The 16,371-nt window shown below is 36.8% G+C and overlaps 1 protein-coding gene across 3 annotated transcripts in view; it reads left to right on the top strand.

The window, feature by feature from the left end:
- The first annotated feature begins 6,092 nt into the window (after window positions 1–6,092).
- COPS4 (COP9 signalosome subunit 4) overlaps window positions 6,093–16,371 on the top strand; it is a 35,773-nt gene continuing 25,494 nt past the window's right edge. The window contains exons 1-3 of one of the 3 annotated variants that reach the window (XM_081060773.1): window positions 6,332–6,441; window positions 8,201–8,284; window positions 14,804–14,883. In XM_081060773.1, coding sequence (XP_080916899.1) covers window position 14,883 — 1 coding nt within the window. In that variant the 5' untranslated portion in view covers window positions 6,332–6,441; window positions 8,201–8,284; window positions 14,804–14,882. Of the gene's footprint in view, window positions 6,442–8,200; window positions 8,285–14,803; window positions 14,884–16,371 lie in introns of all 3 variants that reach the window. The other 2 variants (XM_081060772.1, XM_081060774.1) reach the window with 2 other exon arrangements.

Genomic DNA, 16,371 nt, shown 5'->3' on the forward strand with positions numbered 1-16,371 from the left:
TTAAGTAATATTCTAGTGAATGAATATACCACACCTAGTTTATCCACTTTCCTGATGATGAACATTTGGGTTGTTTTCGCTTGGTGCTATTATAAATAAAGCAGCTATAACATTTTTACAAAAGTAAACGTATGAAAATCATGATTTTAAAAACACAACATTGAAGATATATTGCAGGAGATTAAATCTTGCTAAATAGTCTAAATAGTGGAAAAGATATCTCAAATCACAGAGCAAAAAATGTAAAGAGAGAAATTATGAGGCAAAGGCAAGTCTCTTTGAAGATAATCCAAAAGACCTGATATATGACTATTTGGAGTTTCAGAAGGAGAGAAAGGAACAGGTGAAAGAGAGGTCACGATTAAACAAATAATAATAAAACGTTTCTCTGAACTAAGGACAGATTTGCATTTGCAGATAAAGGGGTCACTGTGTTACAGCTAAGATCAACGAATAAAGATACACTTCGTATCTGAGGAAAACCCCTGTAAAGAGATCTTAAAATTTTCTAGGTGGAAGGAACAAGTTACCTATAAAAAGAAGAAAAACAAGAAGAACAAGGAGGACAGGGAGCTGGGGGAGCAAAAGGGGGAGGAAAAGGAAGGGGAGAAGTAGAAAGAAGAGGAAGTTGTGGAAATAAACACAAAGAGTGACCAAACGAGAACAAGCAAAGCCTATTTATTCAGAGCTTTTCATAGCAAGGGAGTTGGCCACCATCACCTGTTTTACAGTGAGGCAAAGGCAGGCAGAGGAGTGGGAAAGCTTTGTAGTGGTAAAAAGGAAATTCAGGTATGCCCTAATTAGAGGCTGTTGGCATGGGGAAGCTGTCAAGCAGCCTAAATTGAAGTGGGGTATCCTATGTGATTGGGTAGGGAACATACTTGGCTTTCGCTGATGGGTCCTAAGTTAGAAGTAGGGGCAAAAATTTGGGAATCTGTCAGTTATTTATGGAGTAGTTGACATTTTGGGCTGATTGCTACAGTTGTTTGGCTTCCTGGGATGATTGCTACAGATTGTGGGTCAGAGCTTTATTTTTATAAATGGTCTTAACATTTCTGTTTGCATATTCAGTCTCTCAAAGATAAGAAAGAAAGGAAGGAGGAGGAGGAAGATGGGGGGAGGGAGAGAGAGAGAGAGAGACAGAGAGAGAGAGACAGAGAAACTGGCACTGGACTTTTCATCTAAAATCCTAGAAGCTAGAAGACTGGAGTACCATTTACAGGTCACTGAGGGAAAAAGACAGCCAGCAGCTCAGCCCAAATCTCATTCAGCTGTCAGGATGATAGAAAGATATCTGTGAATATGCAGATTCACAAATGTTACCCACGCACAGCCTCTGAGGGATCACTTAAGAGTGAACACTACCAGACAATAAAACAATCAGAACAGAGACCTAGTATCAAGACAGGGAAGATAAAGAGAAGGGAAATTTGTGGTGGGTAATTTCTTTAAATGCACATAGCAATGTAAGTAAATAATGACAAGGTCACTAGAAATTATAATAACATAAGTAGTAAATTAAGGATTGCTAAAATAGACACATTGCAAAGGAAAACCAAATACTTGGAGAAATGGAACAAAAGTACCAACTTTTCTTAGTGAAACCTAGGAATTATGTGGTGATAGAGGGGCAAAAGGAAATATGTCCTAAAAGTCTCAAGGAGGAGTGAAGGGTGGGGAAGTAAAAATACTATGAGTCTCATTTATTGAGGTATAATAAAGAGACAATGGGGGACTAAAATGTCTAGAAGGGAGGAAATGGCCGAATACCTGTTCTCACATATTATTACAGAAAAAGTGTTTGATAGTGAATATCAGAAAAGGGAAAGTAATCACTAGTTAAATTGAAAAGATGACATACTTTTGTTTAAGCCTTAATACACTTTTCACACTAGTTAAAGGAAAATGATACAGGACATGAAAGAAACACCCAGAATATGTGGCAGAAGTCAGGAAAGAATTAGAAATAAAAATAACATTTTAGTAATGAAGATTAAACTAAGAGGAAACCAGGAGTAAATAGAAATGGCAGGTGGTATCTTAAGAGAGTTAAAAAGGAAGACATTTTTTAAAATAAAAAAAGATGTGAAAAAAGAAAAAGATTTTGAGGAAAATGACTAATATTAAAGCTAGGTAAAGAAGATCTAACATATAGATAATAATAGTTTCTGAAGAAACAAAAAGAAGAAGTACAAAAATATAATTAAAGATAATGTTATTGAAAAAAATTGAAACTACATATTGAAAAGGCACACTGTGTACCTGAGAAGATTGATCGAGAATGACCAACACCAGCATATAGTCTAGTAAAATTACCTGATATTAGAGGAGAAAAAATTGGGGAGCATTAGGCAAAAAGAGTAAGTGATTTATAAGGGAAAGAAAATTAGGCTCTCATGAGATATTTTTCAAAAATGTTTTATGTCACAAGAATATGGAGTGCCAGCCACACTTAAGATTCTCAGAAAGTGAATCAGCGTTTATTATATCAAACAGAACAGATTTTCAAACATAAAAGGCACAAGACGTTACGAACATACAGGAACATGAAAGAATATGGTCTTTATGAGCACTTCCTGAGAAACCTAGTAAAGAACTAGCTTCAGACAACCAAGATGGCTAGAGAGATATCAATATAAGAGCAGATGGTGAGCATTAAATATGTATTACTTATAGAACTAAGATGAAATGAAGAAAGTATTGTTTTAATGGCTATATGTGCTCATAATATAGACATACTAGAATTACAAAAATGAGAGGAAATGGGGAGAGGAATAGCAGGAAAATATTGAATTCTTTTCAGCAATCATATTGGGGGATGGTGGGTATTAGTATTGTTATACTGAGGCTGTTGTGTGTATAACATGGAATGAATGAAATGAATAATTATGGAATATACTGATTCTCTAATCCTCTATGTACTGTGAACCAGGATTCTGGATGTACAAGGAGATACAGTTGTAATACATAGGAGAGGTTAAGTAAAAGCACGTAAATTAGATTTGGAGTACCAGTATGAACTCATGAGTTATTTCATCCTTAAAATATGTTTATATTTCCTAGTTCTGTTCTATGAAAAGTTCCCCAAATGACCAATACAGTAGCAATGAGAATCCCTAGCACTCAGATTGTTATCTGTAAATATCAGTTCCTAAGAGGAACTAAAGGAATAAGGGCTTCTTGGAGAAATGGCTAATTCTGGGTCTAGGCTAGGAAACACACAAGATCACTCTAAAACAAATTTGTTACACAGCACTAACAACATGTGGAATGAATGTAGAGTAAGAATTAATGCCTAGAAAACAGCAGAATATATACAATAGCCTATGTTCTTTTTTTCTTCTCCAGCAAGGCATATACGACCTGGACACATGGGACTTAGAATGGAAGATGAGCTAGGAAAAGGACCCCAGGATGACTTCCGTTACTTGTTTGGGGGGAAATTGAGGGGGTAGAATATCTAGTTGAATATGTAAAAATGGGAGTTTCCTAGCCAGGGAAATGGTGTTATCAGACAAGAGTTTAGTGAGGAGAGCTGCTATACCAGTTGTGTTGGCATCTGCTGGAGCAGTGCTACCCAAATTTTAATGTGCAAGGATTACTAGAGGGATTTTGTTAACATGACAATTTTGACTCAGTAGGTTGGGACTAGGACACAAGATTTTGCATAGTACAAAGAAGTAAGATTTGTGCACTTTCCTTCAGTTAATTCAGATATGCCCAGCAAACTTCTTGCTAAGCAACTGAAAAGATGGTTAGAATAAGCTTCCATCTGGGTTTGTTTTTCTTCACTGCTATAAGCAAAACCTAAAAATATGTACTATTCTCTTAGAGGTTAGGCAGAGGTAACCAGTGGTCCAGAAAGGGGAGGCCTTGTCATGTTGAAAAATTATCACATTGTTGCATACATTAAGTAGGAAGACAGACAACATCCCTAACTTGTAGCTCAAGTGGAGTTATCTGTTAAGAGCCAATTTGTGTGTCGCTGCTTCTTTTTGCTTTCAGCAAGGTATTACAAGTGAAGTTTGCAGAAGAGAAGACATTGCTTAAAGATTTCTCATAGCCCATTAAAACTTTTTGGCAAATACAAATAAAAAACAACAAAAAATAAAGATAAGCTGAAGCAAAAATCAAATTAATAGAATTCTCTTCTCATTTAAACCTATTGTTTCAGATGATTTCAAGGCTGCCCTCATTAAAAACGTTAAGACTGGGTTGAGTGTGGAAGCTAGGAAATAAGGCAGGTTTAACAACTACGTCTAGAAACAACTTTGGTTTTGGTCTTGGCACCTGAAACTGTCTGGAAGCAAACTGGGTTTACTGAACATTCAATTAAATTATGTTTTTTTGAAAAACCAAACACTGAGAATCCTGGCCTACAAAAGCCTCCAGTTGTTCAAGCCCTAACGCATTCCCTCAAAGAAGAAATAGTCTCCAACACCCTGTTAACCTGTACTGACAAAGGTTGAGCCCACAGAACACAGTGGACAATGGTGATCCTCTCAAAGAGTAGAACTAGGGTTTAACCAAGGAACTTATTCCACTACCGGAGTAGTGGGTGTTCACCTTACTGCCCAGAATTCCACTATTGCCACAGACAAATAATTGCTGTTGTTTCCTATTTACTTTTTCAGAGTTTTGACAGTGGTTATTCTGTTCCTGTTCCACTATTGTTTTGTGTTACATGTATGGACATGAAGCAGATAATATATTTTATAGTTTACATGTTTCTAGGCCATGAAAATCCACATTCTAATTAATGGAGAAGACTGTGCATCATGAGACATCCTGGATTTTCAACTGATATAGAAACTACACTTGATCTTAGCCAAAAGTCTGAGAAGCGATCTGACATAGAAACTGAATGAGAAATTGAACTATCTTCTTTAAGGGGTGAGTGTTCTGTAAGAAGAAAGATATACAGTTATTTAGGTGGTCGGAGGGACAAACTAGTAGAGACTGCTGATTGTCCTTCTAAAGCAATCCTTTCCTTTTTCCTGGGCAAAAGCCTGCCTAACTGAAAATTAAATTTCCAGTCTCATTCTTGCTAGGCAAGTGCACTTGATGTAGTTCTTGCCAGTGGAGTGAGATTTGAATTGATGTGGGCAATCTTCACATTATTTTCTTAGAAGATTTCCTCCTTCTGGTCTTCTTTTCTTCCCCTTTTCCAATAGAGGGATCATGCTATTTTTTTTACATATCAAGATGGCAAAAATTCAAAAGTTGGACATCCTTTGTAGGCAAGGCTGTAGAGCATTGCATTCCTACACATTGCTGGTAGAAAGGCAAACATGGTAACATCCCTATAAAGTGCAATTTGGCAATATTTATAAAAATTATATCTACCCTTTGACTCTCTACTTGGAATATATTCTACCTGTACACATGCAAAATGATTCGTGTACAAGGTTATTCATGGCAGCATTGATTGATTAAAAACAATTTAAGTGCCTAGCTCTAAGGATTAAATAAACTATGGCATCCCCTCATTATACGTAACATTCTCCAGCTCTAAAACAGAATGAGGACGCTCTCTAAACTTATATGGTAGTATGGTCACCAGCAAAAGTGAAAAAATCAAGAGCAGAATAATGATGTGGGGTGACATCTTTTGTGAAAGCAAAAAAGGAGAGATAAAAACTTATTTATATATTTGCTTGTATTTGCAGTATTCTGTAAGGATAGATAAGTAATGAATACAATTACATATAAAGATAGCGTGACTGTATAATTTGTTATCCAGATCGTACTGTTTCTAGAGTGAAAGGACGTGTTATTAATAATTACTCCTGGACAACAGATGGAAAATGGCACTGTCCTGGGCAAACTGGATGTATGATCAACCTATAAAAAGGATATATATAAAAAAAAAAAGGATATAGAGTAAGAGGGGGAACGTGGACATTTTATATTGTATTTTACAAAAGTACTGGGCTGTGATAAATTGGCAATAAAAGCAACTCGTTCTTTACCACAGGTAGTTTAAGCGCTGCCTTAAAGCGCGAGGAACGGTAAACCACAGACGGGAAGCGCGGAACGCAATGAAGACGCGGTGGTTCTGCGTACCCGGCACTTACTGGAGTTGCACAAGTGACACACAGTGAGTTCATCCGCCAATCCGAACTGGGAGCGTGCGAGCTGGAGCCCGCGGGAGAGGCCAGGGCGGGCTCCGGACTTGACGAGTGGCGCCTTCGCGTCACTCACCCCTGGGGGCGGACGTAGCGCAGGCTCACACACCCGGCGCTCTGGCCCACACAGTCGGTACTCTATGGCATCTCGGGTTCCCTCTGGCTGCGCTCTGGAGGACTACACTCGTTTTCTTTTAGGCTGTGAGAGGCCCGGCAGCTTCGGCTGAGCTGGAAGAAAGATGGCGGCAGCCGTGCGACAAGATTTGGCCCAGCTCATGAATTCGAGCGGTTCTCATAAAGATCTGGCGGGCAAGTGAGTATTTCCCAAGGCCATGGGAGGTGGGGAGGGAAGCCACGGACTTGTTCCCCTTGGGTTGACCGAGGCTTTCGGATGTGTGGCTAGGAGCAGCCCTGAGGATCAGGGGGGCGGGCCTGAGGTCGCTCGTGGAGGCAAATGTTGGGAGCAGCAGAAAGCTGGAGGAGTCCTCCTGCAGGGAGCTCTTGGGACCATAGACCTAGGGTGACTGTCAATTTGTTCAGCCCTTGATAGCATCCTGACTGGTCTCACGATTGTGGAAGCGCGGTCTGAGGGACGACTGCTCCCACGGCCTTCTCAGCCTTCCCTGGTGCCCTTCTCCATCGCTGGCTGGCCTCTCACACCGAATTCTGGCACCTCTTTGGACCTCTTTTCCCCCCCCCTTTTTTTCAATTGAGGGAAATCTATATTGTGGGACCTCGATGCAGAGTTTTTTTAGGGAGATGGCTTCTTGAGGCTCTCGGGGGTTGAGGAGGTATGGCCGCTATCATGTCGTCCGGAACCACTCGGCCCGTCTTCGGTGGGTTCTTGCGTGTTGGGTGCTCTCTCTCCGCCACCAGCTCTGAAGAAGGGCACATGGTCGGAATGTCCTTATACTATGGGTCAGGATAGCGAGAGTAGTGATGTTTGTAGGAATCTGGATTGGTTAGGAATTTTGTCGAAATTTATGTAGATGGCTTCTGAGCAAGTTAAAATTTGTGACAAGTGCCTGCACTGCAAGCAGTTATTCAACCGTGTTCATCATAGATAGATAGAGATTGTCTATTTCTCTTTGTAGATTTCACATGGCTGTTCTTTTGTAATGAACATGCATTCTGTTTAAAGTGTGCATCTCAATTTGATCCTACGGTAGTATTTACATCCTGACAGCTGAGATCACTTTGATATATAGGCTACACCTACTCTTACTTGGCCATTGAAACCTTGACTGTGTGTTATGTGGGCTTTGCTGCCTTTTCTCTGATGGTAAATGGAATCTACTTTTATCAGTAGGAAATTTTGCTGTGTATCATAGGTTTTACTTCCTGTGGCAATTTCCCCTTCAGGAAAATGGGGATAATTAGAGGTCTTATTCCTGTCTGAGGACAAAATGAGTATGTGTGTATAAACACTTATATCACTTAGCACAGTACCTGACACTTAGAAAGTGCCACAAGATTGTCACTATTATTATCATTATTAAGCAGTTCGTAATTACATATTGACTTATTCTATAGGTTGAAAATAAGTTGAATATGTCTTCATGGCTCAATCCTTTTTGCATTTTTGCAAACCAAATCCTTTTGCAAACCTAATTTTTATAGGTTTGGATGAAAGTAAAACTAGCTTTTTTTTTCTTTCCCATGCTTGCTTTCTTTGTTTTCTTGAAGAAAATAAGTGCATTAGTTATCAGAAGAGATGTAGTTTTTATGTATTTGCAGAATTCTGAAACTTAAGCATTTAATTCCTCAGTTCTAATTGCAGATAAACAATAGTACCAATCTTATTGGGTGCTTCAGTTATTTATTGCTGTGTAACAAACCAAAAACTTACTGGTGTAGAATAACTATTATTTTTTAGGATTCTTTGGGTTGACTGGACTGTTTTGCTGGTCTTGTTTGGGCTCACTCAGACAGGTGCAGTTAGCTAGCAGCTCAGCTGGGGCTGGTGGGGCTAAAATGGACTCACATACATATATGGCTGTTGCCTGGGTCTCTCTCTCTCTCTCTCCCCACATGGTCTCTCATTCAGTTGTTTAGCTAAGGCTTCCTTACAGGACCAACAAAGTGAGAGTGGAAACTGCCAAGACCTCTTAAGGCTAGCCTTGGAAGTCTTACAACATCACTTCTCAAGTACCAAAGTAAGTAACAAGACCAGCCCAGATTCAAGGGGAGGGGAAATGGAGTTTACCTTTTTACGGAGGGAGTAGCCAAGTTACATTGCAAAGGCGCATGGTCAGAGGGAGGCATAATTCATTGGAGGCCAAGCAGTCTATCCCATGGAGTTCTGTGAAGATTAAATGAGATAATGTGCTTGATAACTGATAGCCAGTGCTTTCTGAGGAAAGTTTCAGCCTTGCGTGCAGGTACATATCTGGTTTTATGTGGGCAAGAACGTGTCAGGATATTTATTTCAGTAACAAAATAGTTCTGCCAGCTACATGCCTTTTGAGAATATCTCTCATGAAATATAGCAGTAGTTTTGGGTTTCCATTAGGAGTTGAGTAACATAGCATTCCATATTAAGGAATGAGGGAGAAAATTTGTTTCTAAAATATTGATACTATGTATTCCCAGCAATTAACAAGATATCTATAACAGAGCAGTCATTCAATAAATATTGTTTGAATCAATGCATACCTAGAAAGGTGCAGGACTAATATTTGAATCCAGGTTTGTCTACTCTAAAAAGCACATTTTTAATCTACCAAACTCTACTTCTTTTCTTGCCAAAACTTCAATTAGAAATACTTTCCCATAACTGTGATTTAACACAGCAGTGTAAAATTGATATAAGAAATTGGCCATAGGAGAAGCATTTTTGCTTTGCAAATTAGGCTGCTTTTGTAAACGTATATGCATTGTGTTTATTTTCTCAAAAAAAGCCTTAGACAAGAAGGAGAGAAAGAGAGCCTTAACAGGGAACATTTGAGTAGATAGCTGTTATGATAGCTTATCTTATTTACTTAGCTAAAACCTATTTAGTTTTTCAAAACTCAGTTCAGATGTTACTTCTTCCAAAAATCTTCTCTAAACAACCACTAACATAAACTCAACCACCCACACATAGGACCTGCTTAGTTGCTCTTCTTATACCCAGTGGCAGCCTATATTTCCCTGTATCATAGCACTTGATTGTTTTGTCTGTTTACTTGTTTGCTTCTCCAGTTAGAATGATTTCTTTGAGGGCAAGTATGAGGTTGGATTATAGGTTTTTGTTGAGTTAATCCTATAGAAATAGAACCTTTTATATTTTTCTTTTCTTTCCAGTTTTGGGGTATGGAGAGTACTCAGAGGAAGCTATCAGACCTTTGGAGTCTAAACATTTCATTTTATAAGAAGCTGTTAGCCTGGAGAAAGGGAAGTAATGGGAGACCTTTTAGTGCTTTTGACTAATAGAAAAGCTATTTTACAGAAAAGAAAAGAGACTCCTCTGCATTATAAAAGTAGACTTTGGATTAGAGTGGAATAAAACTGTCAAAAAATGGAGGACACACACACACACATACACACACACAAAATAGAAGATACAGACGATGTGCGTATAACCTCAGGCTCCTTCTAACTCAGATTCTCTGGTTCTTGTTCCCACACATACTAGTTTTAGTGGTTTCCATCGCACAAGTGAAGTTCCCTAACATCCAGTGTTTACTCTGTGCCAAGCACAACTTTACTGACATTTTTAATGATTCTTAAAAAGTAACATTTATATTACATATGAGAAAACTGAAGTACAGAGGTAGAACACCTTGTTCCAAGGCCACATAGCTAGCTAGTGGCAAAGCCAGAATATAGCGCGCTTGGCTCATAGCCCTCACCTCTAAACACATCTGCCTTTTGGCCTTATATTATTTTCACGAAACTGGATTGCATTTCAGATGGTAATTTTTTTGTTTTGTTTGCCTAGCATGCCTGTCTTCCCGCACTCTTTCCCACTTACCACGAAGTTGAGATATTTAGAATGCTTAAAGATCAACCTCTTTAGGAAATTATTTCTCCTAAAAAATTACATTAGCCCTTACCTGTTTTTGAGATTTTGTCTTTTAATGTTCTGCAACTTCATTTTGATGTGTCTATGTGGATTTTTTTTTTACTTATAGATATTAGTTTTTGTTTTGAAATAAACTACTGTAAAACTTAGTGGGTTAAAACAATAATTTATTTAGCTCATAGTGCTGTTGGTTGGCAGTTTGGGCTGGGCTCAGCTGGATGGTTCTCTGCTCCACATGGCCTGGGTTCCACGTGGGCTCGAACATGTGCCTGTAGTCAGCTGCAGGTCAGGTAGGCAGTTCTGCTTTTGTGTGTTGGCTGGGGCAGTGGAGGTGACTGCGCCACATATTTCGTTATCCAATAGGTTAGTCTGCCTTGTTCATGTGACAACAGCAGGGTGCCAAGAGATAAAGACGCATGTAAGGCCTCTTGAGGTTTAGGTTCAGAATAGGCACTTCACTTCTCCATTCTATTGGTCAAAAGTAGCCCAGATCGAAGGGTGGGGAAATAAACTACCTCTCATTGTGAAGAGCTACAAAGTCACATTGCAAAGGAACTTAGATACAGAGAGTATCTGTAAGAATTGTGGCCTCTTTTTGTAAATGCTCTACTTTAGTATCCTCGTTGAGCTTCACTGCATTTCTTGAATCAATAGATTGGATTATTTCATTGCCCTGGGAAGTTTTCAGCTATATCTCTTTTATTATTTTTTTCCTCTTTTTATACATTAGTTTCAGGTGTACAAAACAACGTAATTGATATTTACGCCCTTCACAAAGTGATAAACCGTCCCCCTAAGCTACAGCTCTTTAAATGTTGCCTCTGTCCCATTCTGTTTTCTCCTCCAGTGTCAACTGTTGGCCCTCTTACTGTGGCCTCTGTCTCTTACCCTGTCTCCTATACTTACCATGTCAGTGCTTCATTCTGGATAAGTTCTTCTGACCGGCTTTCTAGTTTATCAGTTCTTCGCATGTGCTATCAAGAACACCATTGAGTTTTTAAGTTTGATTATAGTATTTTAGTTCTACAGTTTTTCGTAGTTCTTTTTTCAAATGACACTTTTTATGATTCCCAGTTTCTTGCTGAAACTTTAGTTTGTCTTTATGTCTATAAACATGGTAAGCACAATTGTATTATAGTTTTTCTGATAACTAGTATCTGGAGTTTCTGTTTGTTGTTACTGCCTGTTGCTTTTGTTGATTCTAGTTCATATTGTCATGTGCTTTGTAATCTTCATTTGTTAGGCCAATTATTTAAAAAATGTAATTTTAGAAACAATTGGAAGCCTAGGATGTTACCTTTCAGGGAGGATGTTCATTTCCTTCTGCCAGGTAGGGATCTGGGGGTGCTAGCCGTCTAGGTTCCAAGGCTTTAGAATTTTTTGATTTACCTAGGTGACCCTTGGAATAGATTTTGTAATCTTATTTCCAAAGTGCCAGTGTTTCCTCCTTTGGCCAGCAAGGAACTGAGATCCCTGTTTTTCTGGTATAGCTCTCTTCGTTGGCCAGAAATTGCAACTTGCTTCTCTGTTTTTCTAGCAGATGGCGGAATGCCTCAAAGCAGAACCCACCTCCTTAGCCCCACCAAACGTGCCACTCTACCTCTCTGTCTTGCCACGGTCAGCAAGTGCTTTCAGGCAGAAGCTATGATTCACGTCTTTTTGCTCTCACTCTCACCTGTTTTCTCTTTCTTGTTAGGATTTTATGCTGTTTGTTTTTTTACATTTCTTTTAGCTTATGTTTTTTTTTTCTTTTTTGAGGTAGGATTGGTCTAATCACCTAGTTCACCATTACTGTAAGTGAAATATCTTGTTAATACATGCCTAAATAGTGACTGTGATACATTTTCATGTGTATATGTTTTAAAAGGAACCTCCAGATTCCTTTTAAGTGCCAAGAAATCAGGATTGACATACTGAACTGTAGTTCACATGCACATATATATTAGATATGCTCAGTAAACATTTTAAGGTGCCTTAATTAATGAAATTTGTTTTCCTCCATATTCTTTAAGGAATAAATATTTGGTACTTGTCATGTTCTCCATATCAATTACTTTTCCTTCTTTTCCACTGAGTATATAGTGAGTGCTCAATAAAAAGCTATTATTATTTTCTGTGAAACCTCCTCTGACTAATCTAACCCATTTTGGTTTTACTCTCTTCTGAATTAAGATACTTAATCACTTGTCATATCTCTTACATTGTTCAGTTTCATTTTAACTTTCGTTTGTTTTTGTTTAATTTAATACTTGGTGTATTATATTATTTTTTATTTCCCAGCTATAAGATCTTCAAAGTCTAAGGTTATTTGAAATATTTTTAGTGTCATACACAGAATCTCATATAGCATTTTAAAAAGCCTAGGTGCTCAGCATTTTTGGATGATTTTTATATGGCAGTATTAAATGGCTATGTAAATCCCTGATTTAAAATATTTTTTTTAGTCATTCTATATTATTATTGTGAAAAAAGTAAGTCCTTGTTCTAAGGTACTAGAAATTATGTATTAGAGAAGGAGCAAGGTAGCATCTAGCCCCAAGTCTGTACCTTAATCTATAAAAGTCAATAGTTTGAGTAGGCAATTTCTAAGGCCCTGGCAAATTATACAATTTGTTACTATAAAGCTTTCATTACTTTTTAGATTTATTTTGGTGTGTTCTCAGTACACATTAGTTAATAAGTTATGAAACTGTGTTATTAAAAACTCAGGTTAATCAGCAAATTTCTATAAGTGAGACATTATCATCTTTGCATGTTACTATTAGTATAAAATAATCTATAAGGATGTAAGAATAAGAGGGTTTAGCCATAAGCCTTGATTTAATTGAATATGAAAAATATCAAAAAAAAGAAATAATAAACCATTGACTGTATTAACTAAAAGCATGCCCAGGGCACTAAAATACATGTATAAATATAGATAACGAAAAATGTGTGTGTGTAGACAGAGAGAAAGAATGAGATAACTGAATTTTATGCCTCAAATGTAGCAATTTTTTTTCCCTGGAATATAAAGCGCTTTTTAATTAAAGCATAGTTGACATACAATATTGTATTAGTTTTAGGTGTACAACATAGTGATTAGACATTTATATAACTTACGAAGTGATCACCATCAGAAGTCTACTAAACATCTGTGTATTGTGATGTTGACCGTATTCACTATGCTGTACATTACATTTCCGTGACTTACTTATAAGTTTGTACCTCTTTATTCCCTTTACTTTTTTTGCCCATCCCCCCACCACCCAACCCTCTGCCAACTATCAGTTTGTTCTCTGTATCTATGAGTCTGTTTTGTTTGTTCAACAAATGTAACAATTTAAAAAAGAACAATTTTTATTTTAAAACTTAGCAGTATTTCCTTGCTTTCTTACATAGCTCTTCTCTTTTGGAATTTGCTGTCTTTTCTGTCCATAGACCTGCTTTCTTACAAAGTCAGTTTGATTCATTGTAGTTTTGAGAAATCATGTAACCAAGGTTGTGAGACTATTATTGTGTGAGTTGAGAATCAGTAAATGCTGAATGGTAGCTTGAGGGTGTACCCTACAAAATGCAAGTCATAAATTTGAATGAGTTTGGACCCTATTTATGTTTTTTTTTTTTTTTTTTGACTGAATTCTTGATGACATTCTGAATAATTGCAATGCTATTACGTTTGTAAAATGCTTTTAATAAGTATTGGGATTAAGATGAGATTATAAAATAGTATAACACTCAAGTACTCACCACTCAATTTAAGAAATAAAATAATTACCAATAAATAAAATAAAGCAATAAAATATTACCAATATTTGGTAATATTTTACCAAATAAAATAAAATAAAGCAATAAAATATTACCAATATACCTGTAAGTTATTTGAGCGCTTATGATGTGTCAAGTACTGTTCTACGCATTGTGTATGTAGCAGTGAACAAAACAAACAAAAATCTGTCCTCAGTGGAGTTTATATTTTAGGAAGGAATTTGCCATTATCTAATAATTGTCATTGTTGCTTTGTTTTAGCATTTCCCCCATCCTTTTTAAAGTGCTGATTTGGATCGTATATGGCCATGGATGTTAGGCAGAATAGTTATTAGCATTGAATGCAAATAAAGAATTGGCACTGACTGACAGCATAAAGTGTGTTCTATCAGTGCATTTGGCTTGGTGGAGTTTATCTTGTACACACTAAGACAGTTATTCTCTAATATTTGGTTTCATTACCTAGTCAACATTATTCTATTGTCCACAAGATGAAATGGTTCTAGAGGCTACCTCATCTACTCTTCTTGTGTGTCTGAGTAGTTCATAATTGAAGGAAATATGGCTTATATTTTAAGACATTTGAAAACAAATTTACTTTTTAGTTAAAAATTCAAGACTAAAACTTTCCAGCAAAAGTGGCACCTTTCATCCAGTAACTCTTGTGATAAGCTTGAGAACTTTTTAAAAGTGGTGTACTGTAAAGAAAACTAGAAGAAGTGGCACCTTAGAATTACAGATTTAGCGTGTCTCGTGATGGACTGGAAACTTGGAGGGAAAAAAAATGTGGTGTTCTTTAAAGAAAACCAGAAATGAGAGCACTATGAAAGAAACCATGGGAAACAGAAATGATTAAACATCAAAGTTAGCATTAGAATTGATAGTGCCCTCTGAACATTATTTTTATTTGGTGTTGTTTTAGGTATCGTCAGATCCTGGAAAAAGCCATTCAGTTATCTGGGGCAGAACAACTAGAAGCTTTGAAAGCTTTTGTGGAAGCAAGTAAGTGCAATGAAAATTCCATGTTTGCCTTGTATTACTGAGGAGGACTTTAAAGCTTGCCCAAGCCTTGTTTTATATCATATTATCAATATAATTTTCATGAGAATAAGTTAAATATACTTTGAGATTGATGGACTGATTTTAGAATTTAAACTATTTACAACTTGATTTTTTTAATGAATTGTCTTCAGAGTTACATTCTCAATTAAGGTTTTGTATAGTTATCGATACAGTAACTGATGAAAGACAATATGTTAATAGTATAACGATGAAGAGAATAGTCTGAATTCAAATGCTAGTCTGCTATTTTATAAGTTATTTAACCTGGCTAAGTTATTTAACCTCTTTGTGACTCCTTTTCCTTGTTTGTAAAATGAGGATATGATATGTACTCTATAGAATTGTTGGCAGGTTAATGAGTTAATGTACATAATAAAGTACTTAGCGTAGTATCTGGCATATAGTAAGTGCTATAGAAGTGTGAGCTGTTATTAATGTTAAAATCATTCCTTTTGAATGGGGACTAGAAATTTCCATTTTTCAGGGTACTCGCCTCCACTCCCTGACATCAGTTATCTTGAAAATTACTCAAAATTCAGGCTAGAATTTATACTGAGTTAACAAATTAATGATACTTGATAGTGCTTTACAGTTTACAGTGTGCTTTCACACATATTATCCATCACACAGGTTCCTTTTAATAACTCTGTGACTTAGACAATATAGATATAGATATCACTGTATCATATATTGCAAGGTGAGTCTCAGGATTAAGTGACCTTTTTTTCTCCAAGTTAGTCAGTGACAGAGCCCAGACTGGAAATTAACTTTGCTGATTTATAGTCCTTATTTAATTACATTTCCCTGAAAAGTGCTAGTTTGCATAGTAATTTTCTAACAGTTATGTGTCTGATGGCACTTGTAATGAAACTGTTTTCTAAGTCACATCCAGTATTATCCTATAATGAATTCCAATTAATATATTATAAACTGATTAGTTACAAGACCTGTAAGTTAACTGTCTCAAAAAATTGGAACCCGTAATGTGAGATGAACTGGCAGTGGTTTCAGAAAAACTTAAGACTGGCTTTATTGAGAACATGGATTGCACTGTAGTAGCAAAAGAAAAGTGCTATTTGTAAACTGAATCCAGTGAACTGCCAACAAAAGCAGTCTAATGTTAAAATCGTTTATATCAATTGAATAGTTTTTGAACCATCATTTATTTTCACAGTAAATGCTGATTTAAAACACTTTAAGCAGTGAGTGGGTCATAAGCATAATGCATTTTTAAAACACGTAGTAATGGGGGCAGCTGGATAGTTCAGTTGGTTAGAGCGCTTACTCTGTAATATAAGATAATAGGAGTATGGAAATCCCTGAATAATTCATTGCAGGTTGTATAATATATGTTGTTTTTAGTATTAATTTTAGGTAAAGATTGATTGCTTAACAAAAAAAATTACTCATGTTTTCTTCTCTCTTGGT

This window comes from Rhinolophus hipposideros (genome assembly GCF_964194185.1).
Source record: "Rhinolophus hipposideros genome assembly, chromosome: 1".
In the NCBI taxonomy this organism is placed as follows: Eukaryota; Metazoa; Chordata; class Mammalia; order Chiroptera; family Rhinolophidae; genus Rhinolophus; species Rhinolophus hipposideros.